This window comes from Dunckerocampus dactyliophorus, chromosome 2 (assembly GCF_027744805.1).
Source record: "Dunckerocampus dactyliophorus isolate RoL2022-P2 chromosome 2, RoL_Ddac_1.1, whole genome shotgun sequence".
NCBI classification, from domain to species: Eukaryota; Metazoa; Chordata; class Actinopteri; order Syngnathiformes; family Syngnathidae; genus Dunckerocampus; species Dunckerocampus dactyliophorus.
The window spans coordinates 35,356,502-35,382,992 of record NC_072820.1 but is presented as its reverse complement, the minus strand read 5'-3'; the positions used below and the strand labels follow the sequence as shown (position 1 = coordinate 35,382,992).

At 41.2% G+C, this 26,491-nt stretch overlaps 3 protein-coding genes across 4 annotated transcripts; 1 reads left to right on the top strand and 2 right to left on the bottom strand.

The window, feature by feature from the left end:
* Positions 1–1,956: 1,956 nt before the first annotated feature.
* Positions 1,957–4,511, top strand: LOC129177648 (carbonic anhydrase 4-like). The gene is made up of 9 exons (XM_054769002.1): positions 1,957–2,024; positions 2,463–2,535; positions 2,610–2,636; positions 2,713–2,883; positions 2,960–3,108; positions 3,192–3,287; positions 3,368–3,446; positions 3,516–3,679; positions 3,756–4,511. The coding sequence occupies exons 2-9, from the start codon at positions 2,463–2,465 to the stop codon at positions 3,942–3,944; spliced, it is 948 nt and encodes a 315-aa protein (XP_054624977.1). The 5' UTR covers positions 1,957–2,024; the 3' UTR covers positions 3,945–4,511.
* Positions 4,076–15,450, bottom strand: mmp25b (matrix metallopeptidase 25b). Of its 2 annotated transcripts, XM_054769000.1 has the most exons (11): positions 15,399–15,450; positions 15,236–15,312; positions 13,591–13,723; positions 12,021–12,171; positions 11,082–11,371; positions 10,831–11,013; positions 9,718–9,802; positions 8,996–9,078; positions 8,780–8,932; positions 8,415–8,708; positions 4,076–6,582 (listed from the first exon to the last, which is right to left on the bottom strand). In XM_054769000.1, the coding sequence occupies exons 2-11, from the start codon at positions 15,308–15,310 to the stop codon at positions 6,320–6,322; spliced, it is 1,710 nt and encodes a 569-aa protein (XP_054624975.1). In that variant the 5' UTR covers positions 15,311–15,312; positions 15,399–15,450; the 3' UTR covers positions 4,076–6,319. The 2 variants fall into 2 exon arrangements, with proteins under 2 accessions (XP_054624975.1, XP_054624976.1); XM_054769001.1 differs by lacking the exon at positions 13,591–13,723 and having other exon boundaries at positions 15,399–15,425.
* Positions 15,451–18,257: 2,807 nt separating this feature from the next.
* Positions 18,258–26,491, bottom strand: pax10 (paired box 10). Its single transcript, XM_054767652.1, has 8 exons — positions 26,296–26,491; positions 25,419–25,645; positions 25,154–25,354; positions 22,680–22,762; positions 22,451–22,607; positions 22,284–22,357; positions 19,339–19,471; positions 18,258–19,264 (listed from the first exon to the last, which is right to left on the bottom strand). The coding sequence occupies exons 2-8, from the start codon at positions 25,522–25,524 to the stop codon at positions 19,164–19,166; spliced, it is 855 nt and encodes a 284-aa protein (XP_054623627.1). The 5' UTR covers positions 25,525–25,645; positions 26,296–26,491; the 3' UTR covers positions 18,258–19,163.

Below are 26,491 nucleotides of genomic sequence, written 5' to 3'. Positions count from 1 at the left end.
CAGTCTGTAAGGGTTCTCCACATTCACAGTGGGCACTGTCCGCAAGGCCGGACCGCTGCATTGATTCTCAGGAACATCCCACACCTGTACTCAGGCGTTTGAGGGTTGTCCACTGTTTTCGGGGTAGGTGCTCACCAGGGACCTCTGGAAGGTTCTGCTGCTCTCCACTGTTCGCATCATCTTGCCTTGACCCAGGAAGCTCTGCTGGTGTCAGCTGGTGTATAGTGCTGAGCAATTTCTTGGCATACATTATGTGGCAAATGGGTGCTGGAATTTGAGGCGCTTGCACTGCGGTCTCTCCGTGATGGTCTTGTGTCGAAGATGGGATTCACTCGTCTGTGCCTTCCGAGCAGGAGCCAGTAGCTCCTTCTCGTCTGACCTCAGCTGGGGCGATTCCAGCTAGGACAGGTACCCGGATTTGCTGGGTTGGCTCGCTCATAGGCATCCAGAGACCGTGCGAAGGGCATCATTGCGGGCAGAGTTAAGCTTTTTATATGAGGACTGCGGCACCAGACTGGGGCACAGTACTCAGCAGCAGTAAAGACCGGGGCCCCAGTGGGAATGTACACTGTCCTCGTTGTGGCTCCCCATGTAGGACCGGCTAGTCGAGGTGTAAGTGCGGTACAGGCGTCTTCATCACATACACACGAATGGAGAGGCGACAGTGCGCAGGGACATGGCGGGAGACAAAGATAATGCCGAGCGATTTGTGAGGTCTGATTTTTTTTGTGGAGGCATTTTAAGATGCAAATATACTACGCTTTTGAAAGCATATTGTTTTGAGAAGCCAAACTCTTTACTTAAATGACCCAGCAACTAAGCAGAACTACGTTTCTCGTGACGGAAATCCGACCAGAACTTGACTCATGGGACCAAATAGGGGGTAAGTCACTGTTGATATAGTCCACTGTTGATGGGGATGTCATACAACTTCATGTCAACAAATCCAAACTATCCCTTTAACCATGTTGGCCACACAGATCTTGGTTCGAATCTCGGTTTGGGCATCTCTGTGAGGAGTTTGCATGTTCTCCCCGTGTGTGGGGGGGTTTTCTCTGGATACTCCAGTTTCCTAACACATTACGGGTTAATTGTTAATTGTTAGGTCAATGGGAGACACTAATAGCTGCCCATAGGTGTGAATGTGAGTGTGAAAAGTTGTTTGTCTATACAGTATGTGGCCTGCGATTGGCTGGGAGTTTATACTTTTAACATCTCTTTATGCTTGTTAAAATTGCTGATATCATTTGGGCTTTCATTTGGTGACAGTTTGACTCTGGAATGGATCATTTCCATTTCAGTTATGTCCTATGGTGGGAAAACGTGTTGAACAAATCTGAAGTCAACCAGTTCACTGAATTAGCTCATATTCAATCTTAGATATTATAGTCTACTATAGTCTTGAATAACAAATCCAGATAACATATACGTACATTCCCAGTTTGACCAAAACCTATTTAGCCTAGAAAATCAGAACGACCCTCCCCCCTTAGAAACTGTTCCTTAGATTCACAATACATGCACACAAAATTACAATTACATATGTACATAAGTAATGATGTACGTGTCATGGAAGCATTTCGGTGCTTACCTGCATTAACAGTAAAAGTCATGAGTAAACTGGCCCTAATATGGAGGTGGTAGTCCAATTCATATTTAAAATAAATAAATACATAGAATATGTCAAATATCAACCCTGGCCTAAATTTATTTATTGATTTTTTTTGGTCCGTAAATGAATTTTTTTTATTTGTAGGGGGAAAAAACAACAACAAAAAGATTTGTATCTCTTGCTCTGGAATCTACCCGTCATGTCTGGCTGAATGCACCACCACCAACAGCTCCAAGAAAAAAAGAAAAGTGCATCGACGGGTGATGATGTCAAATTGGGGTTAGAGGTAGAGGCCAGGTGACAAACCGAGGCGTTTTTACGAGGAGCTGAGCTCATAAAAAGCAACGAGGAGAAGGATGAAGCTACTTTATTGTAGAAGACAAGAGAGCACACACATACAGGTGGCTTGAAGGTAAGACGTACCACGTTTTTTCAATCGTGTTTACTTCTTACATTTTTCAAGTAGGCCTATATTTTAGCTGACTTGCCACTTTTTTTTCTTTTTACTATTTTAGTCGTATGTTTTCTCTTTGCGTCGAAAGTTTGTCTTCTTAATTAATTCCAGTGCAGCAGCTGTTCCTTCCTAGGGTCTTTGAGGAGCTAAAGTGTAATTGTTGTTTTGTGTGCCTTTTCCCTACACATTTCACACATTTCATTTACGGACAAAAAGGCTATATAAAATAAATGTAGGGCAGGGTTGATATTTGACTTTCTTATGAATTTGATCACTTCTTTCATATTACGGCTATCTTACTGCTTTTTATGTACTGTCAACGTAGGTGAGCGCCTAAAATATGCTTACATAACACATTTACATCATGTGTAATTTAATTTTCTTTGATTTTATTAGATGAAGTGGCTTGTGGTTGCCTTTGTTGCTTGTATCCTTGTGGTTGGCGTCTACTCCGCTGATGAGTCAGTTGGTAAGAATTGCTTCGTAATCTCTCCACATGTAAAACTTTAGGTCTGACCATTCCCTTGCCCCCTTTTTCCTCAGAGTGGTGTTATCACGATCCTTCTTGCAGTGAGTAGCCATTAGCTAATCTGTACTGGTCTTTGCTGCTGTGTTGCCCTCTTGAAACCTCATTTTTTGCTTCCAGATGACACAACATGGCCGACAATTGTTCCAAAATTTTGCAATGGCAGTAGACAGTCACCCATAAACATCGTGTCTGCTGATGCCACAGCAGATGCAAACCTGACTAACTTCACCTTCACTCAATTTGACAACACCAGCGCCCTGGCAGAAATCATCAACACTGGCAAGACAGGTGAGTAGCGTGATATTACTTTGAATGCCATTGCTCATGAGGTTGATGATTTATTTTATTTTTTTTGGTCTTTCAGTGAAAGTGAACTTAAGAAGTGGGGTGAGGATTTCAGGGGGTGGTCTCCCTGAGCCCTATGACAGCTTGCAGTTCCACTTGCACTGGGGCAATGGATCAAGCACGCGTGGCTCTGAGCACACAGTCAATGGGAAAAGCTATCCAATGGAGGCAAGCTATCGCGTTAAATGTTAAAACAGTTGCTCCACTTCCTCCGTACCACATGTTCACTTTTGGACTCTTCACGCCTGCAGATGCACATCGTCAACGTGAAGTCCAGTCATAATCTGAACACGACTCTTGCCGTCAATGACTCTACGGGACTTGCTGCTCTTGGCTTCTTTCTTGAGGTAAACTGTTTTTTTTTTTCCCCTTATGTGGTATGGTGCTGTGCTGTGTATCTAATTTTTTATTTATTTATTTTTTTTAGGTAGATACCAGCCTTCCATCTAATCAACCTTCCAGCTGGCGCACACTCACGTCCTACTTGAACAACATCACACTATCTGGTAAGTTGATGCTCAAGCTTGAACTCAAAACATCATTTAATAGAACTGACACGTATTTGTCACCATCAGGTAACGTATCCTCCATAACAAACGAGATTTCACTGGACGACCTACTGACAGGAGTGAACCGCTCAAAGTATTATCGTTATCTTGGCTCACTTACCACACCCTCCTGCAATGAAGCTGTTGTCTGGACCGTTTTTAAGGAACCCATCAAAATCAGCAGCAACCTGGTGGGTTTTTGTGTTCTTCTTTTGTGTTTGTGTGCCACAATCTGACTTCCAAACTTGTGGATATCCCTACCCATAGGTTGACCTCTTTAGTACGATACTGCACATCAACACCACCGACGCGTCACCGCTTATGGTGAACGTCTTCAGGAATGTCCAGGAGTCTCAGCCAGTCACCACCCAGGCCAGGGAAGAGACTAGCGACTCGCCCAAAGCTTGCGCCTCTTTGGGTCTGCTGGCTCTCAGCCTAGTACTGGGCAAGAGTTAGTCATCCCCAGTTTACGCTTGATTGCAGATGCACCCATTTTTAATGCGGCTTGCCTTCACCACCCTTTAATTGACCAACTGTTTTTTGGGTTTTTTTTTTCTCTAATGTTTGTAACCTAATCTACTTAAAAAATAATTCTGCACTGCATATACTGTCTCATTTATTCTGTGTGCTCGCTGCAGGATGTCCTTACATGGAATGTCGCAATGAGGCTCGCACCTTTAGCATTTTAAATGACCAAATATATTATAACTTATCATTTTAAGTTGAAACCCCGGCTGCTACCTTTTTTAAGTTCACACAGAATATTTAAGCTATTGTTGCTTTTTTATATTATAAATATTTGGTAAAAATAAATAGTATGATCAACTTTGTCCTGTGCTGCACAACTTACACAGAACTGTGACTTTTTGTGAAGTTTGTATCTGTGTGAACTTAAAATTATTAGATGGGGAAACTTGAAGGACTTCCAAGTGAGTCACAATCAATGCAAAGCATGATGTACATGTTAGCCTTTTATTTTCTGCAAGACTGATTAAATCTGTCCAAGTGCCACTTGCCAGTAAATGTGTGCTTACCTATTGTGTGATTGTCCCAAAACCAGCCTTTTGTGCTTTTTTTAGATAATGATTACTCATTTTCAAAAATGACTTCTTGATTTGAGAGCGCTACCAGAAATTAAAGCTGACAGGTGTTTGTTTTCAGCATGTCGTTCTCAAACGAAAAGTGGGCGGTGGCAAAAAATAACATGATCTACACGTCATCATTGGACTGATCTAGACTTGACAGTGCCAGTTTAGGTTCTGGCGTCCCAATTAAGATATTAATCAGTGCTCCAACCTGCCCTGCAAGTGTCCCTTTCACACTGTCAGCTATGTACTGTACAGAAACAAACTTATCATTGCCACCTGGATCGTTTTGCAGATTAAACTGATGACAGCCAATACAATAGCTGCTCATCAATTCTGCCATGAGAGTGATGATAATGCTCATGTTATGATTGTCATGATGACACATGAGCATTATTTAACTTGTGTGTGTTTTTTTATGATTAAATATGTTTTTGTGGTGTCAAAAGTGCCTTTTGTTAGAAACCCGGGTCTCCTTTTGAGGCGATTACAACCTTCCTATTTCATTGAATGGACGATAAGTATTTTACGTTTAATTTGTTTGTTTTTCCTTTAAAAATACAAAATAAATTAAAGATGGCGTAAGTGCGCCTCTTTAATTTAGTCGTGTAACTTTGGGGTAATCCCCCCTCCAACACCCGCACACACTTTTCGACTTTGCCGTGTCAGGGGTCGCCATGGTGAAGCATGAAATGGTTTGCCTCAGTTTCCTATACAACTGGACACCAGATCTGATTGTAAGCGTGCTAATTTCATTTATTGTTTTTATTAGATAAAATGGTTGTTGGCTGCTTCGTCGTTGTGTTTGGTCAACTCAGCTGACATTCAGTTGGTAAAAATTTGCTTATCTTTCCACATAAGATATCACATATGATACATACAGTATTAATACATAATTAACTTAAATCTGACGTCCCCTTTTCATCAGTCAGTGGCGGAGCTACAGTATGTGGAGACATGTCAGGGATCAACTTATTGCCAGCCCTATGTGAGTAATGATCTCACCTTGGCCACCCCAATGAAACATTTCTGGCTCCGCCACTGTCATCAGTCATCAGGTCAACTCTGAGCTGACAGACAGCATCTCACTGATACTGTCGGGAATAGATTGCACAAGAAATGATGTCTGCTCTCTGGCCACACCTGGTAAGGTTTTGAAGCCTTTTTGTGTTTGCATGCGACAATCAGACTTTGATACTTAATACCCATACCGCTGATTAAATTCTTTAGTACAATTATCAGCACCACACGTCACCACCACTCACGGTGACGGCGCTCAGCTTGATCTAGCTCTGCATGTGCTATAAAATGTTTGTCGTGCTCCTCAGCTGTTAGTGTGAAACTCGTGTGTTACACTTGCCATACTGTTGTTTACAATGTCCTCATCAGTGTGTTGTGCAATATACTTGTTAATAAGTGACAGTGTGGTATTAGAGCACTATGTTTTCCTTTCCACTTTCTCATTGACCCCAAATCATGACTAAAGTTTAAAAAACAGCTTGTGATAAATAATGAGTTTTCAAATTTAGGAAATAAACACTCTCCAGGTATTGCCTGCTTCCGTCTGTGCGGTTCAGGTAACGGCTGTAATTAGAGCATTTACAGCATATATAATCATGTTTGATTTTTTTTTTCATAATGTTAACATATGTAAAATCCAGGTCCTCTAGAGCCGTGGTGGGCCCAAAGACTATAGAATTGGTTATAATAGCATCCCCCATGAACACACACCAAACAGCTCCAAACTCAACTTTCTAGTTTGTGAACAAATTCCTTAATGACCAAGAGAAGAAACACCAGAAGGAAGCTGCTTCTCAGTGACGAAGACGAGCCCGTGAGGTCGCAGCTGCATCTTTTCGGGTCTTTAGGATTGGCCGGGGGGAAGTAGGGGGGAGGAGCGGGACATCGGAGCCAGTCCATGCCGATAGAATTTGGGGTCACAACGTCTTGGTCCAGCCCTCCGCTTTTGATTACCCAGTAGTGGTTGTCCTTGAAGAAATAGGCGTCGCCTAAAGAGAAACAGTAGCCTTATGATTATAAATACATTCATTTTGATAAGTACTACACTGTATGAACATCTCGTGTCACTTTTATGATACCCTTAGATGTGGAACTGAGGTCACGCTACTCAAGTGTGAGAGACAAGATGAATGACATTACAAAGTGATAAGTTCATTGTTTTGTGTTTGGCATTCACTTGAACAGTCTTGTCTGCAGGCACACCTCCCCGTCGGCTTTCATTGTTAACATTCTGAAACATGTCTTTGAATGCACCTTTTTATGGAGGTAAATGCGGTTCAACATTGCAAACTGTACCCAGAAGTATCTTGCGAGGAATTTCATTGAGTGTTTTTAAAGTGGCTTTTTCGCTCGAAACCCTGGTTTGACTTTGATCCGCAGCTATCACAGCCATCTTAGGTGAAAGGTTCCATGTTTGTTCTTATGTTGAGAATTGAGACACATTTTTAGTTGAAGTACTTCTAGGAACGTTCTGTATGTAGCTTTAATGCTAATTAGCTGTGTTTGTCCACTTAATATACATTGTAAACAACTCAACATAATAGATGCCATAAAGCACATACATCGATATAACATTATGGAGTGTGACAGGAGGACACAAACGTTAGCAACACCAGCATAGCTATGTAGGTTTGGGCATCGTTTATTTTATTTGGAATTTGGTTCTGAGGCACAGTCATAAAAGTTAGCATGGTTTCAATGAGGGTGCTAACCAAAGTTCTTTTTGGATGAAACATCTGAACTTCTCCATGATTTTTCAATTTATTGTATGAAGTTTTTATTAACTATTCTATGGATTTCTCACAGACTTATTTTCACCCACTATAGAAATATCAAACCGCTGAACTTGAATAGAAAAAGTTGAAATAATAGTAGAAATATAAAAGTTCATATGTGCGTGCTTATGTGTTGACAGGTGCTGTTTGGGCTCCATGGATGGTGGGGAAGTGCAGCCAGGAGGGGGCTTCATGAAGCCCAGAATTGGTGTGTGGAGCCCGGCCAAATCAGCGTGTGAAGTTTTGTTACGCACGCCCTGTGAGGCTCTTCTAGGGGAAGTGGAGAAGTGCAGCGGGGATCTGGGCCTCCAGCATCCCAGGAATAATGCCTGGAGCCAAGCCAGAAGGGCAGCTATTTCTTCCGGACTGGGCATCGAGACTAGGAAGCGAAATTTAAAAATTTGAATGCTCCCGGGAGAATGTGAATGTTAGTTCTGGTTGTCATTGATGCTCGAGACTCGGTGTTCAACCCTATAGCTATGTGAGCCACAGTGCTAACAATACAGTCACATTTTAACAGCAACACCATGTTATGTTAGCCTATTTGCTGAAGAAAAACAAACTGATTTGTCCTCAGCCACAGTACCTTGGGTCTTGGGTCGTTACGATTGCTGTTTTGACGTAAAACCTGAAGCCCAAGGAAAATCAAGGAAAGCCTATAAATTTGATCAATGACCGACAGCAACATCTGTTAAAGTCTTTGTCTGGACACAGAATTGGTAGATATTTTCAAGGTTGACTGGACTGATAAGACCATTGATCTCAGCTCCCCTGACCATCTTGGGTCTTTAGAATCATCTGTCAGTATGGCAGATGGGTCTGTCATCTTTATGCAGTTGTTAACTGTAAATAATTTTTTGGACTTATGATTGGTTATTGCGTCACGAGTTGATCGGACTGTGTCTCCACAGTCACATTCCAGAGTCAGTTTGTCAAAACATTACATCCTGATACTGATCACATCTCCACCATCTGTACGTCAAGCATTCCAGTCATAATAATGTAATTCCTTCACGCTAAACCACCAGTTTAGCCAGTGATGTTACCTTCGCCCCAGCTGATGATGTCATCCATATGGGAGGGCACTCCGGTCCAGAGGCCGTTATCGCGAGGATAGCCCGGTTCCGGCTGCCTGATCACCTGCTGGCCTTTGCGGGTCTCGTCAAACCTCCAAAACTCGCCTTCGCTGAACAAATAGGTCTTGCCGTTATGTGCCCAGATAAAGGCGGCGTCCACCCTGTCGACCAGAGTGCCGGTCTTCCTCCTCATCCCCCATTCGGAGAGGGGGCGTGGATATCCGCTCATGGCCACCGTGTCCTTGAAGACCCAGTACTGAGATCCTGGGTCACAAATAAAGCATGACTCGTCACGTCTAACTCTATTTGATCCACCTTTGTGTCAGCTGTGTCACCAATGAAGAAGATGATACTGCTGTCGCTCTTCCTCTCATATGCAGCGTCGATCCTGTCAATTCCTGGAGGAAGACCCATCCAGAAATGTTGGATCTGAGCCGGATTGAGGGACACCAGCAGTCCGTCTCGCTTGGTCCTCCAAAAATATGGACCTTTTTCCGGACAAAGAACTCAGATTAAAGCTTAATTTTGAGGAATTTGAGGGTAAGTGTCACCTTTAAAGAAGAAGACTTCCCCTCGGATGTTGGCCACCGCGTCAAATCCTCCATTACAGCGGCCAGGAACGGTTGGGTCAGACCTGGGGCAGCAGAGATGCAAACGTTTGCAAAGGATGTAGTTCAACAAACATCCACTAGAGAGCACAACAAAAGCAACTTCTCTGCCTGGGGATACTGGTTAAGCCTGTTCTCACTAGAATTCAGTAGGACTGAAGTAGTTTGGAATGCTTGAAAAATACACTACTATATCTGTATTTAGTTAGAAAAGTAACAAACTGAAAACATAGATATTATTTGAATACAAAAATGTAACTGAACATGAATGAGTGATAAAGGAGTTCAACATTAAACTAAATCAATTTATTGACTTTGGTTTTTATAAAAAGGCATCCTTTCGCATAACATACAACACAATGTTATTCTCTTATTTTGTCTGATTACTTTTTTATTTCCTTTTGTATATTCAAATCACACAACGTTACACATTTAATTCAATTTAATATAAAATTGAGAAATCTGGTCCAAAATGAATTTTTCTTTTTTGTCGTATATTTCCTAGACAATATTGCTCTTGGTGTCATACTAAAGTTCTTCTTCAAAAATTCAGACTTTTTCTTCATATATTATACTAGTAGTAGTTTTGTATAATGAATGTTTATATTACAGCACTTTCCTAAAAGTACAAACATAATAATTGTGTTTGAGGTGAATGAACTCACGGCCGTGTCGGTCTGGGTGGAGGTGGACTGGGCAAACGGGGGGGATTGGGATCGACACTTCCTGGTCGATCAACATCCTTTGTGCCTGTAAAAAGAATGTTGAAGTAGTTACTGTCACACAGGATGCAAACATATTGTTTTTTTTACACGCACTTAAAGGAAACAGCATTATGAATGTTTGTGGTTGTGTGTTTGCAGAGCTTCTGCTTCACAAACATGTGGCATAGTACACATACTAATCTCTTATCATCTTAATTTATCAAAATAATACATCCTCATATGAACAAATGATCACTCATTTTGGAAAAAATAATTACACAAACAGACCATTTTCAAAATTTTTAAACCGAAGTGCCACCAACAAAATATTTTATATTTATATAAGTACCATCGTTTCTGCTACATCTGCATAACATCATGGTTTAGCTTTGAATATGTGGCTTGTCCTCTATGTACTAATTGGCTAATGGCGTATGTGGTGAGTTCATCATTACTATTAAAAGGAAAATTGTATTTCAATTCAATTTCAGCATCTTTGGGTAATAATTGTGTATTTTGGATGTATATGCCTCTAATATATATACATATATATATACTGTATTTTTTTTTATTTTAAAAAGAAGTCTGCTGTTGCTGAGTACCACTAGATGTGTGATGCCTGTGTACCACCAGTGGCTTCCGTACCACAGTTTCAGACTTGGTGGCCTAGTGAGTAAGTAAGAGGTGTTATTTTAACACATGACAAAAAAAAGTCTCATGATGCATGATAAGGATGACAATTGTGGTCGGAAAACAGTGACTCTGCAATATTCCTATACATTGCGACACAATTCATAGACACTTATGTCTGTCAGGAAGAAAGGCATGACCTTAAAGTGATAAACAGGAACTTTGCATATGGGGGACTTACAACACCAGCTAGTCAATAAAGTAATGTTATATTGTAGCAATGACATATTGCAATGTTGCTGCAATGAAAATGTGGTTCCCGATGCTTTAAGTTATTTTTAAAGACATTTGAATCTTATACAGTATATTGGAACGCACAACTTAGTGTTAAAGTGTACTTAATAAAGTGGCCAGTGAGAGATACTGCTAAAAACATTGACTGACCATAGAGCTGCTGAATGGCTAGTTTGTCATCCAGAGCCAGCTGGAAGTGGGGGATGTCTCCCACGGGACCCTGGTAATATGGCCTCATAATGGACGGGTCAGAGGAGGAATGGGACAGGCCGAGCGCATGGCCAAACTCGTGCACTGCCACTGTGAACAAGTCTGTAGTGTCGCCGCTGGCCCCTAGGGGCACAATTGTTACATTAGTCAACATGCCAATGGGTTACATAATACAGTGGGTGCATCTATACCTCCATAGCTCCACCTCTCATCATCGTCAAAGTGTGTATCGCCTGAAATTTCAGCCATGCCTGGGAAGAAAGCATGGGCCAGGGTGCCCCCCTCCCCGTCGAAGGGGTACCCGTCATCGTGCAGCAAGCGGTTGAACGACACTTTGATGTCGCTGCTGGTTTCCTTGCCCAAGCGGCGGAACATCAAGGGAGTGACGTCACTCCAGGCTTTGAAGGCGTGAGTAAAGATGCTGTCCACCAAGGTGGAAGGCAGGCCCGGGGAGAGGGACGGCGATGGGTAGCTGTGGACGCTGCAAAGGGAACAGTTGGGATGTAGTTGGCATAAGTTTGGTACCTTTCATATCCAGTGTTTATTTTATAGTTAATACAGAGGTCTTTTTCTGAACGTGTTCCTGCCATGCCTCTCTGCCTTTCTTGGCTATGTGACGCATTAAGCTTTATGCCCTTTGGTTTCATTTTCATTTTCTAAACATTGCCTACTATGTAAAATTGACTGTTTAATGATGTTCTAACAGTAATATGTGTCCTTGTTGCCTACCACATGAGAGAAAAGTTGATCAAATGATCGCTTTTGAAGTTCCAGGTTTTCATGCCGTTATGATGGAAACACCTCCTTCCTCATGGACATGACACACTTCTGACCTTCCACTAGATAAATGACCCTGCTCCTTGTACAGTATACACCCACCAGAGGACAAAGAAAGAAAGAAAAACAAGCAGGCTTTGCGACACATCTTAAATAAAAATCTGCCAATCAGTCAGTCAGCTACAGACGTGGGAGCTGTAAGTTTGGTCCTCTAGTTTTTCTTCAGCGAGTTGTCTACCCCAACATGATGTGGCTGTTAAAATTTGACTTTAATGTTAGCACTGTAGCTCACATAGCTGTGCTAGTGTTGCTATCGTTTGTGTCCTCCCCGTGTGGCATAGGAATCAACACACCTCCATGTGAGGTCACTCTTGTGCCACTTAAGTCCCGACAGAGCATATCTTCTTCTCCTTCTTCTCCTCCTCCTCTTCAACATGTCCTCGCTCCCGACAATATCGGGAAGAGAGCATCGCGGCGTGGACATGAGGCGTAGCGTTTCATCATCTGCAAGAGACAAACAAATAAATAGAGATCGATATAGATGGATAGATATAGTATACCGTATAGATAGATACATAGATAGTCTGCCAACTGGGGCGGGGGAATGTAACCGAATTTTAAAAAAAAACAAAGTTTAAACTAAATAATTTTTTCCATCCATCCATCCATTTTCTATACCGCTTCTTCCTCATTAGGGTCGCGGGGGTATGCTGGAGCCTATCCCAGCTGACTTCGGGCGACAGGCGGGGTACACCCTGGACTGGTGGCCAGCCAATGGCAGGGCACATATAGACAAACAACCATTCACACTCACATTCATACCTATGGACAATTTAGAGTCGCCAATTAACCTCACCTGCATGTTTTTGGAATGTGGGAGGAAGCCGGAGTACCCGGAGAAAACCCACACGCACACGGGGAGAACATGCAAACTCCACACAGAAATGCCCAGGGGAGAATCGAACCCAGGTCTTCCCGATCTCCAAGCTGTTACTGTGTTGGCCAACGCGCTAACCACTAGACCACCGTGCGGCCTTAAATAATTTTTTAAGTGATAAATATAAAATAATAGATTAGACAATGGAATAAATTCTACTAAATATACAAAATTGCTAGTTGTTATACCACATGAAATGTTATATTGTACTATATATTAGAAACTTGATACTGTAAGGCCTTTTAGTGGTTTCATGTCTTTGGTTGTTTATCTTATTGGTCTTGCCCTATTTTCTATTCAAGGAATCCATCCATCCATTTTCTATCCATCTACTCCTCATTAGGGTCGCGGGGGTATGCTGGAGCCTATCCCAGCTGACTTCATGCGACAGGCGGGGTACACCCTGGACTGGTCGCCAGCCAATGGCAGGGCACATATAGACAAACAACCATTCACACTCACATTCATACCTATGGACAATTTAGAATCACCAATTAACCTAACATGCATGTTTTTGGAATGTGGGAGGAAACCGGAGTACCCGGAGAAAACCCACGCACGAACCGGGAGAACATGCAAACCAGGGGAGAATCAAACCCAGGTCTTCCCGAAATTCCCCAGAAATGGCACAGGGGAGAATCGAACCCAGGTCTTCCCGATCCAGGTCTTCACGATCTCCAAACTGCGACTGTGTTGGCCAACGTGCTAACCACTAGACCACCGTGCGGCCCCGTTCAAGGAACTAATTTATATATGACAGAGGCTTAGTACTGGTTCTATTTATTGATGATATTGAAGCCTGAATTTTGTCATTTTCATGCTCTCTGTGGTTAGAATCCATGAACCACAGATGTCAATATTTGGGGCTGATGCAAACAGAGAAGTGTGCTTGTTTTGTCCCATCCACCAGTAAACAGCGTGTTGTGTTGGTTGAAGTGAAACCACATAAAAAAGGAAGTTAGAGGCCTCATATGAGGACTCTTTACCGAGCAAGCCGGTTTCCCTCACACCACCGAATCTTTGCATGACGCGAATGGCTTTCTCTATGCCCTCCTTGGTCTGCAGCTTACTCGTCCGTGGGTCGGGAGGAGGAAGGTAGCCATACCTGCTCAACCAATCCTGCAGGATACAAAGCAAGTGTGTTCACGTGTAGTTTCCTCCAAACATGATGACCACAGCGGAATACACGGTATCTGCATATGAAAAACATGTATTCCTGTTGCTGACTATTCAGTTCACCTTCCTTCCGCTTTTGGTTCTTATTAATACAGTATTGCAGTATTGTGTCCCGGTTGAGGGACTTGCTAAATGGTGTGGCTGTCACTATAACCGAAAAGCGGGTGTGGGTGCCAGTTGAACTAAAAACACAGTGATGTGGTCATGAATGTCTGTTGAGACAGGAAAGATGAAATTCTCTTAGAAGTGATTTTGAAACAAGCCCTACCCTGTACCACGTCACCGCCAGCAAACAGTTGATAGGAAACCACTAACCACCATGATAAAGAAAAAAGTATAGTATTCAATATAATATAATATCTAATATAGTATAATCATTTGTTTTTTATGTTCCTATGTCTAGTTTTAATTCAAACAACACATAAATTAATTATTACATTAATAAAATATAAAATGAATTAAAATATCACATTCTAATATATATATATATTTTGAATTAAATAATTTTCAGTTAATTCAAACTGAAGTAATACTAACACCTAGTGACCAGTGTAGAATACTACACATCCCATATTTGAATGCGTCTTCTGAATGTCTTATCAGGGCTGCCGCCACGAATTTTGTGCCCCATGAAAAAAAAAATCACATTGGGTCCCCTGTGGGCAGATGTTTCATTTTTACATATTTTTTGTGTTGTCGTAACTTTTCCCTCCATACAGCACCTGTGTGCCTTATACCGTATTTTTGTTTAAGTTCGTTTAGCCATTTTTATGCTTGAAAATGCTTGATTTTGGCAAAAATATAAGTTCAATTTGTTTAAAGAATGTGTTGACTAATAATAGATCGCATTCAACCACAAAACGGCATGATTTATCGTTGATATTTATTTTATCAACTAATAAACATAAAGAAATGCCACAAAATTCAAAGCACAAAATGGTGAGGGATTACTGTACACATAAAACAAATACAATAAAAATTAAAGGAAATTGTTAAATAAAAAAAAACAAATGAAATTAAAACAAAAAAATAAAATAAAATAAAATGGAATAGATTTTTCATTCAAATGGCACATAAAACAAAAAAGTAAAATACTATTTAAAAAACAATAAAAACAAATACAACCTAAAAACGTAATAAAATAAAATATCAAAATATTTTTTAAATAAAATGAAATGGGGTCGGCTCCAGCTCCCCAGCTATTGAAAATGGATGAAATAAAATCAAAAATATTGTAACGAATCAATGAAATAATAAAATGTTAGAATTGCTTTTAAGATATTTTGATTTCCTTGCTTAGCTGCACGAGGATGACAAAATATTACAACCAGATCTCAAATTAAATACTTTTCTGACACTGTCAATCAAAACACAACAGGGCATTCTCAACTTTGTAAAGACAGCTGGCTCTACTAAACATCACAGTCACATGAACATACTTGCATCAACACTCACCACTGCTCTGCTGTACTGCTCAGGCACAGCTGATGCGCATGCAGCCAAAGTCAAAACCATCAACAGTAGATCCATGGCTGCAGCCAGAAACATTTCTTATACAGTAGATATATTTACAGTATACCATGTCTCGAACAATAAGACGGGAAACAACAAAGCTCACCATGTAATCTCCTCTCTGAAGCTTCAGCCTGTTCTCCTGAGACTAGGATGGGCTGATCGATTGAGCTTCTCAGTCTGCTCTCTCTCTCTACTCAAGTTCATGTCACATCCCACCCCACCACAACCCACCCCACCCATGCAAGCATCATCCAGAAAGGTGTTTCTAATATTTTTAATATAAACTGTATCTACTGCACTTGTAAACCACGACTACAAGCACAATATTATACATTAATACTTTTCAGGGGGTGTTAATGTCTTTGTAAAAGTCTCATTAGATTGTGCTGAGGCGTACCTAATGTTGTGGCCATACTCTGCTTTAGGATTTAGCCCTAACCCTAGATCGTATGTAATCACAATGCACTTCAATTGCATTTCTAGTCTAATTTTGCACATGCCATTATTGCTGTGACTTTCATATCCTCATTACTAAATTATAGTGAAATCTGTGATGATGCAAGTCAGAGGTTTGCCAGTAAGCAACACATGTACTGTACATGGACAAAAGTGTTGGGAGACATCTCATAACCCTGAAAAGGTCCTTCACATCTACTTACACATTTGACTCTACATTGACAAAAAAGGTGTCAGCTTTCCAAAAACGTGATGTGACAATTTCATATATTAGTAGTTTTATCCACTTGAAATAAGTCTTTTACAACTACTTCAGCCTTAAATACATAAAATCTGAATTCTATGTGTGTGTAGGGGGGGAATTCATTTTAAAAGGTCAATATACTGTAGTTAATTCCACTTTTTGAAATTATAACAATAATTTGGATAAAATACATTTCAAGGAGTATACTTGCTTATTGTCATCATTTGGCCCAAAAATCAAACAACATGAACTCACAAGCATGAAGCGCAATGAGTACTGCAGTGATTAGACATGGTATTGTATGTACACAGTGGTTCAAAACTCTTCTTCCTTGTATTTTGCAAACATCAACTGCTTGTATTGTTTCTTGAAATCACTCATCTCGGTGCTTTGTTTGAGCTCCTTACACAATCCGTTGCATAATTTGATTCCACATACTGAAATGCTGTGGGTTTTTAGCGTTGTTCTCGCATATAAATGTTTGAAGTTTACTTTTTCTCTGAGATCATATTTCTCTTCTCTTCTTGAAAAGTATTGGATGACATTTTTGGGTAGCAGGTTACTGTTTGCTTAATGCAGAATTTTAGCTCTTTGAAAATTTACTAGGTCAGCGAATTTTTATATTTGTGATTTTAGAAATAGAGGATTTGTATGTTCTCTATACGCGGCGTTATGGATTACTTTTTTGCAGTACATTTAGCGAGTGAAGTGTACTTTTATAGTTATTACCCCATATCTCCACACAATAAGTGAGATATGGTAAGGTATGGAGTGATTTTTGATCAAGGACAAATTTGCTTTATTCAATATTGAGGTATTTCTCGCCACCTTATGTTGTATATTTTTAATATGAGATTTCCAGTTCATGTTTTTATCTATGATGATCCCCAGAGGGCCACACAGTCAGGAGACTGGGAAGATCTGGTATCAAATTTTCGTTGGGCATCTCTGTGTGGAGTTTGCATGTTCTCCCCGTACGTGCGTGCGTGGGTTTTCTCCGGGTACTCCGGTTTCCTCCCACATTCCTCCCACATAACATGCATGTTAGGTTAATTGGAGACTCCAAAATGTCCATAGGTATGAATGTGAGTGTTAATGGTTGTTTGTCCATATTGTCTGGCTGGCGACCAGTCCAGGGTGTACCCTGCCTCTCGCCCAAACTTATATATCATATATAAGTTGAACAGTTTTGGTCCCAGTATTGACCCCTGGGGTACTCCGCACATAATATGTAAACTTGCAGATGCTAGCTTCATATACTGCTTCCTGTTTGCTGGGTAGCTTTTGACCCAATTCAAAACTAACCCTCTGATTCCGTACTTTTCTAATTTTGTAATTAGAATGTTGTGATTAATTGCATCAAAAGCTTTTGTCAGATTCATAAATACTGGTTTACAGCGTTGGCAATTTCGATCAGTGCCATGGAGGTTGAAATGTTAGCTCTGTATCTGTATTGGCTGTCCACGAGTAATTCATTTTTATTTATACATTTCTCCAAACTGTCCAAATAACTTTTGGATAATTTTGGAAAATTGTGGTAATAACGAGACTGGTCGTTGGAACATTGGAACCACTATTTTCATTTTGTTTGCAAATGTTCTAGTATGGAATGGTAACTTACTGATCTACATCAGCGCTTCTACTATCTTGTTAATTACCTTTTTTATCACTTCCATTTCGCGACCGTTAGTTGATGTTTTTGCTTAGCATTTGTTAACAATATCAATTATTCCCTTTTTTGTCAGTGAGGAACATGGAATCATGCAATCTTAACATAAGAAAGTGTATTAGTTTATGTTCAGATAAATATGATCTCTTAAGGGTTTATTTGTTAAACATTCAACCACCGTCCTCGTCATTTTGGATATTCCTATGCTTCCAACCTTCAAGATTAATGGACGGTGTAGTTCAGGATGGAAGAACCTCACCTGACCATTGACCTCCCCATTTCTGTGTCCCAATACTTATCTCCAACTTGTGGATAAGGGAAACTGATGACGCTGCTTTCAGTGCAATAGCTCAGGCATCTCACATAGCATCTCAGAAGGCCATTAATGTATGTTAGCGTGCCTCCATGTGATGCTCTTGTCTCTCTCTCCTTGGTGTTATCTTTCCTTCCCCTGCCCTTCCTCCTCTCCTCATCTTTAATTTCTCCTCATCCTCAGGGGCCCCGTGTATGAGTCATGCATGCCATTAGCATCATGGACACATTAAACGTAAAGTTGGTTTTGTCTCAAATGAAGAGGGTTGATTACTCACATGGATGACGTACAGTTTTATTTTCATTAAAGGGTTCCAAGGCCTTCACAAAAGGGTTGACTCTTGGCAGCTAAACAGTATACTAACACAACACACACACACACACACGCACACACACACAGCAAAAGAAACAATACATTGAGGGCCTGTGAAGTGTAAAGACAAATAAATAGCATTGAAAAGACAACTGGTAATACCTCGAACTGAGTTGCATTGACAGAGGAGCGTGAGCAGCTATTTCTTTGTACAACAAAGTATTTGATTGTCTTGTGGTTTAGTTTGCACATGCACGGTTTTGTGATGTTGCCATGGCAGTGTTGCAGTAAAATTTCACAGTATTTCCTCTCTGTCCTGCTTTGATTGTCAGGCTGTAGTGCATGCAGGCAGGATTGATTGTCAGCAGCTCACACAAGTCATATAAAAAAATGTCTTTTCTTCCTCTTAATATGTTGATCTACCTGATTTGTTTTGATATACAAAACCCTGTAGGAGTTTATATTGACATGTTTAGCCATATGGTTCATTTTGGATGAATGGATTAGCAGTTTTGAGTCCACAAGTAAGTGGAATATGGTGCACAGCTTTTTTGCTGCCTTTGTAACGACGAACTGTGGTTCCACTTCACAATACACTGCAGACATCTGCTGGCATTTACTGAGTAGCGCTGCATCCTTCAGTAAAGTAGTCCGCACCATTTCAACCTAACCCTTAACTATGTCTACTGCTATTCTGCAGGCTAAGCAAATACTAAGCCAATCCCAGTAGCGTACTGTCAAGTAGAACCAAAGCTGCTCTTGGATAAATGTGTGAACATTTGAGCTTATTTTGGATCCACAAAGCTCGGTCCTGTGTTATTGTTTTCTTCACACTTCTTTTTTTATGTTCTTCTTCTATTAAGCTGGTGGTTGTTCACTGTAATCTGGCCCAGTACTGGCCCAGGTTCTGGCTCATGCCCTGCTGCTCAGTTCCTGGAACCTGGACCGGCACCGAGACGCCAGGTGATATGAGGCCTGGTGGGAGAAGGGACAGCAGAGGTGGTCAGTCTCAGAGATATGTCTACCAATGCTTGCTGAGAGGCACCCACCAGTGTTGGAGTTGGCTGAGGGTGGAGTCTGCAGGTGAGGGGAGGCGTATGCTGATGAGTCAAAGCTGCGCGGGGCAGATGGAGATGGCGGCAACATGCAGGAGTAAGAGGAGGCCGACTGCGGAGGGATGGACTGGTGCAAGGCGAGGGGTCAAAGAAGAGAAAAGGTAGAAGTAAGTTATTACTACATAGTTGCAGCATGTTGGATGTAACAAGGTTCAACCGCTAGAGGGTGCTCGAGTATTTTTGACCTCAGAATTTCATACACTCAACAACTCATCACAATATAATGACATTCAATACAAGACATTTAACTAAAATGTGATTTTACAAATGTAACACAACTCAGTTTTGATTAGGTATTATTTAGAAACGTGCTATTCTTGTGTTTCCAGTTAGCAAGGATGGAGGACTGTATTGCGCATTGAGGGGTGTGTTGTGTGCTGTGTGCTGCGATGCTGCCCTCTCTCTGCTCCTTGTTGCAGCGCACCTTGCCCGCCTCGTGGAGGACTAATTGGCACACCTGCAGCTCATCAGGAGCAAGCCTCTTAAACCGCAAGCGCTCCTTCACCCAGTTGCTAGATTGTCGTCACGTATTAGCCGACTCAGGCGCCTGTCTACAGCAGCTTCCTGCAACTGTTTAGCTGCAATAATCGTGCTTTTCTGCCTAGTAGTGATGGGTCCGGGAACATCGACGCGTCGGCTCATGTGTCGAGCTCAAAGAGCGAAACCCCGTGCCGGTGCGCGTCTCGCGTGACGAAAAAGTCACGTGACCGGTACAGTTGCTGTTTCGCCTGTCTGTGAGGCGCCAAAGTGTGTTTATAGGGAAGCGAGTCAGGCTGTTGTCATCGGAGTGCAACGTCTGGCAATAAGAACAAATCTTTTAAAGCACAATTCTTCCACTGAATCCAGTGTGACGTGGAGACTGAAATAAAAGAAAGATTTTCGCCGTGTGAGACCATTTCGATCTTATATTGGCAAATAATCCATTTGTTTTTTTTATTTTCCTATTTCATCCCGTTCCTCTGAAACAGTTCATCTCCTCTTGAGCTGACAGAATTCATCTGCATGTTAGTGACTCTTAGTTGAAAATATTTGTTTTATTTTCTGCCGGTTAAATGTCCTAATTGTTTTTACTGAATTGTCCTACTAAAGAAAACCACCTTATCAATACACATAGATACAGTATATAAACATTTGACTACTTCCTCAGCAGTAGTTGATTAAATGAATTTACTACTTTAATTCAATTTACAGTGTTGATTTACTTTTGGTTTTACTTTTACTATACTTTCCACATTATGACACACGGTCACGTTCACTATTTATTGACTGTATATTTTAAAGATATAAAATCTATTTTAAACTTCGATAAAGATATAAAATAATGCAATCATTTCAGTAGTATTGTATATAGTAAGTCATTAAATCAATATGTCAGTTGAGTCTCTCACCTAAGGGTCAACTGGGACAAAAATTGTTTTCTGAATGTTATTGTTGTGTGAATGTTATGTGCTATTATATTTTGTGTGTGTGATGTGTCACAGCAGCAATGCGCACCCTTTAAGATCCAGCAGGTGTCGGTATTGAGCGACACAGTACAGAGACAGTGTCGATACAGTTTGGGTAATGTGCCGCAACGCTTCACGAGGCCTCATCTACCATCACTACTGCCTAGCTTTACCTTAGTTCCCTGCCTGGCTCACTCCAGCAGCGTAAGTACTCTTTCTGTTATTTTGAGCCTGCCTAGTTTTCAGCAGAGCCTTTTTGTGTTAACAGAACTCTATGTCCTTTTTTCCCTGTGATTATTCCGGGCGACCTTTTTGTTTGTATTTTTGTTCCTACGTTGTACTTTGTACCCTTTTTGTACCACCTTTTGTACTTGGTTTGAATAAATATTTTTCCTCACCTCTCACCGGCTCACGCTTCTTGGGATTCAGTCTCCGGCACAAGCTGAGCCGAAGAGGGTGTTTCTAATATTTTTCTCCAATCGTGCAGCCAAAGTGACAAAAATATTACCTCTCAGTATGCATATTTACCTATTGTGTGGTTAAATTAACACATCTCACACAGTGCCAAAGTGGACATTATTTTACGATATTTCTGAGTGGTGATTTATTATTATTATTATTATTATCATAGTTATTGTTGTAGTTGTATGCCGTTTTTTAGAACAGTTATGATTGAGCCCTATGAATCCTGCCCATCAACATTTAATAGTCCAATTTTTTTGTTGGCCGATAGGGCAGTTATTATTGTTATTATTCTTCTAGGCTACAAATGGGTAGTTGGAGGCGGATGCTATACCTTTTTTTTTTTTACTGGCCTATAGGGCATCAACAAGCAAGTGGCAATAGTGGTAGTATGGAGTTTTTAAATGAGCTTAAAGCACAATTTATAAACGAGCCCAATTAATTCTGCCTAGCAACATGTAAGCAGTTGTTGTAATAGAGGCAGTAGTGGTATGCCATTTTTTAATTGCCCATGGGGCACTTGAGCCCTATGAATTCTGCATAGCAACAAATGAATAGTGGTGTTATTTTTTCGTTGGTCAATCGGGCAGTTGTGATTGAGCTCCTATGAATTATAAGCAATAATATTGATCGTCATTGCTGTGCTTTGTAAATACTGGGGTTGAAATAAAATTTCTGTCAATTTTGAATTAACCCTCAAATAATTGTTGCGTGTGTGAAACATTGCAGCTCTAAGACAGAGTTGAATAACCACTTGTGGAGGACCAGCAAAATAGATTTGTTGGTCCTCCATAAGTGGTTGAATATATGAGATGAACACCACTGGTTAGGTTAGTTGGATTTCCATTAGAATTCGAGGTATTCGTGTTAATATTGCTGATCATTGGTACAGTAGGGAAAGTAGGCAAAGAGCAAGGTGTGCTCTCTGAGGATGTCGTGCTTTGCAAAGTGCTGATGAAGGACAAATCTAACCTGGACTCCAGATGAGAAGACTGACAGCGAGCTGTAGCTGGGCAGCGACGACTCAGCCTGACTCAACATGGACCCTGGAGAAGACAAGAGGGCGCGAGAGACCTTTGTAAATGATAAAACACAAATACTATATGATGCTGTTTTAATGCAAATATAATCATGCTTACCTGAACTGCTGCCGTGTTGCTGATGATAGACAGATGTGTTGAAGGAAGTGGTCAGGGGTGCTTGGCTCTGAGAACAGGAAGTAACACCTCCTGACCTCCTTTGGTTGCGCAGTTTCTCCTCCCGCCTCCACTTGGCTCTCCGGTTGGAGAACCACACCTTTGAGGGTTGAGCTCTCATGTTATTTTATGAACAAGATAAAAAATAAGAGGAATGGTGCAGTCTGCTCACCTGTATCCTGGCCTCGGGGAGATCAATCTTATTGGCCAGTCTCTCTCTTGCAAAGACATCTGGGTAATGTGTCCTTTCAAACTCTGTGGAGCACATAAAGTCTTCAGGACTTTAGGAAAAGATGCAAGAAAAACAACCAATTTTTGTTAGGATTAAATCGAATGAAATCACTCATTATTCACCCACATGGTGTGTTTCTCCAATTTCCTGCATCATATCACTGTTGACTAATTAAACTTTCCGTGGGAAACACAAATCAAGGAGGCTGAGAGATGTATCCTTACAACCATTTTTGAAATATTTATCTGTTGCACTTTGTATGAATTATTGATGGTGATGGAATATGCGGAAAGTTCAAATGAAGGGATTCAAGTTGAGGAGCTGCCTAAGCATTTTTATTTCAAAGTGGGGCTCTGAAATACCCACAGGTTTTCTAGTTTTGTCATCAATATTTTGGGTCCACAATACGGGCAATGCTGATATCATCGACCGCAACATTAGGTACACCAGCACAATCAGATACGCATTTGTTTGTGTCAAGCTAGCTCCAAGAAAAAAGTCCAAATGTGTCAAAACATGCACTCCTGCTGTGTTGCGTGTGTTATTATTTCCCTGACAAACACACCACATGGTGGCGCTGTTATTGAAGTTATTGTTATTCAAGTTTGAACTCGGATTGACTTGAAATTTCCGACACAGCTTTACAAAACACCTACTGCAACTTTAGGGATTTTGTAGACACCTTTAGGGGCCTGACAAGCAACGTTGGTTGAAGAACATGGCCGCCATCAAGTATAACGCCTCTGGGACACAGCAACTATACTTGCAACAATTATAATTATCTGTATTACCTGTAAGCTAGCATGTCTTCCAAAGCATTTTGACATCGCGCATTTATTCACCAGACATAATATTATATAACATGGCCCAAAACTAAATCTTTTCGAAACATATTTCAAATATTTGGATTCCCTTGTGTACTCAAATGAGATATCCCAAAACCACAAACGACAAGCACAACAATAAACATATTGTGGAATAATTAAATTGTTAGAATTGTTTGATTATAAAGGCAGATTTGTTGATAAAACCGTATTGGGTCTTATAAAATTGTGCTATTTTTTTAAGCAGTGAATGTGACCATTTTTAATTCAACACCAAAATAAATAAGTGTTTGATGCATGATACTAAATATTGAGGTAATCCCTTTGATAGATAAGCCATTTAGCACATGCTTAACAAATCCATATTGCACACACCACATACGTTCAGCGTGTTCGACAAATTGTTCTAATTGGCTTGATTATAATTGACGTCTTTGTCAACACATGATTGTTATTGTGCCTCGGCCGTGCGCTGAGGTCAGTGTACCTCATTAATGTCATTTGCACGGAGTGACCACACTGATACACTTCCACTCGGCTGCACAGTGGACATCGCGTCCTTATTTTGCTGGAGGGGCCCGCTGCAGCCATATCCAGTCAAGGGTGGTGTTCTGATGCCTCTCTCTCGCTTTCTCTGTTAATGTGCATATGAGCAGACTTTTCTTACTGCATAATGCATTTGCAGTAATCATGCATTATCAGAACTCTACTGTTTATGCAGCCAGAGGGCCTTTTTTTGGGAATGTACAATAGTTGTGGACTTAATTCGTTTTTTTGGAGCAGTCAGGGTTGATTGCTGTGAGAATATACACTGACCAGGCGGCGCTTTATTAGGCACGCCTGCGCATATAATTACAGTAATCAAAGTAGTATTCATTTTACAAAATATTTAGAATAGTGCTTTTAGTACCAAGAAGCATTTTCTAAGCCTGCATTTGGTTACAAAGCGCTCTTAGTATGATGCAGTGCACACTGTCAAAAGAATACCTCGCTTGTCTTGTGTTGGATCTCATTCATTGTGTCTAATATTGCGACCAGTATGTACAATCACAATACAAAAAGACAATAAGATCTTCATGCAAATTACCAGCAGATCAAAACATCATTAGACTGCAGTTTAAAATTAAAATTGAGCAGTATTATTTTTATACATTTTTTGATACAGGTCTTGTATTGGATCTTATTATTTGTACCCGGCTGCCACTGACCTTAACCAAGGGGTGTCCAAACTTTTTCCACAGTAACATTGAAGAATGCAGGGGTGCCATCTTGATGTTTATTGCTATAGCTTATTAGACACACTAAAATCAATCAAAAATAGGTCAGGATACTGTTTGCTAATATATTTAAAGAGAGAACAGCTCTCAGTTGTCTAGAATTATTGCAACATTTAACATTTTTATTGTAAAATTAAGCCTTATTTCAGTTTTTTTTTCTTGGCCGCAACAAGTCGTAGGCCACAAATGGCCCCCGGGCAAGACTTTGGACACCCCTGCCTTAACCCAATGCAAAGTGCTGTGAGGCAGGACTAGCTGTGTCATGTGACTGGCCGTAAAGCATGATAGCGGTGTTTGCGTGCTATGTCCTGACCTTTCTCCAGCGCCTCGATCTGCTCCTGCGTGAAGCTGGTTCGGTTCCTCTGCAGCTTCCTCTTGAGCTGCAGCCTCAACTGAGACTCCTCGCCTTCATCTCTCTCAACGGGGACACCTCCCCCTCGGCCTGGGCCTCCTCCTCCTCCTACTGCCTCACCTCCCATGCCACCCTCTGTGTCCAGCAGGCATCCCTCGGACACTGGAGAGGGAAAAAAAGGCCGTAATGAAAAGTCCTTTAAAAGAGGAGCTTGTTAACGTCTCACCTGTGCTGTGTTGAGTCTGTACACCAGTGGGGTCATGGTACCAGTTGTTAGGCCCGCTCCAGTTAGAGCCACTCTGCAGGTTGAGCATGGTTAACTTCTCATACATACTACAAGTGTCCCAACCACCATGAAGAGCAAAGCAGCAGTCCTGCCGTGTGCGTGCTCGGCACTGTTTACTGTCACTTTGGGCTCCGCGCACCGTCCTTTCGATCCTACAACTCGTCCTCCTGCAGGGGGGGAAGGAGTGGAGAAGACGACGAGGAGGAAGAGGAAGAAGAAGGAGGGGTTCATATCGCATGAGTTCACACATGGTCGGCATTGTGGCGAATTAGCCTCATGATGACAGACAGAAATGGAGTTAGTTACATGCCGGCTGTCGTAACGTGTGTGTGTTATACGTTGGAATGCTGGTATACCTTTGGGAGCCAACGTACATTAGAAGCCACTCTGGAAGCCATGACATTTATTATGCTACTGGCTTTTAGCTTTGCTGATAACACGTGTGCATGACATAGACATCCATTAGGGTTCGGATTAGGGCTAGGGTTAGACTTAAGCGAATACCACCTGCATAAAATCATAGAGAAAGTTTTTAAAATAAGGATGAAAGTCAACACTTGAATGACATCCATTGCACTGGCATGTAAAGGGTAAAGCATACACTCATATCGTTTGATTCCATAAAAGATACTTTCCTCATATCTTATTTTTTCCCCATTTTTTTAGATGGATTAGAAGGAAAGCGGTTTGGACTTTCCAGAAAACAGCAAATATGTCAAAGGTCAGCAATCCCAATCGACCCACTCAAGAACAGATGTCAGCATTTCCAAATCGCAGCATTAACTTAATATATGAAAAGACAAAGTTTGAAACTTACAATGAGTATCAATGCGAGATGATGCTGGGGCGTCCCGTGTATACCTCTATACCCCTGATTCCCCCTCGTTCCTTGTTCTCCAGCTTTGTTGACAATACTGTGTCCGTACAGGCAAGGGTGCAGAGGAGAGAGATGGAGGGAGTGAAAGAGGGAGGTGGTGCAGGAGGGGAGGGTGCTCTGGAGAGAAATGCGTCTG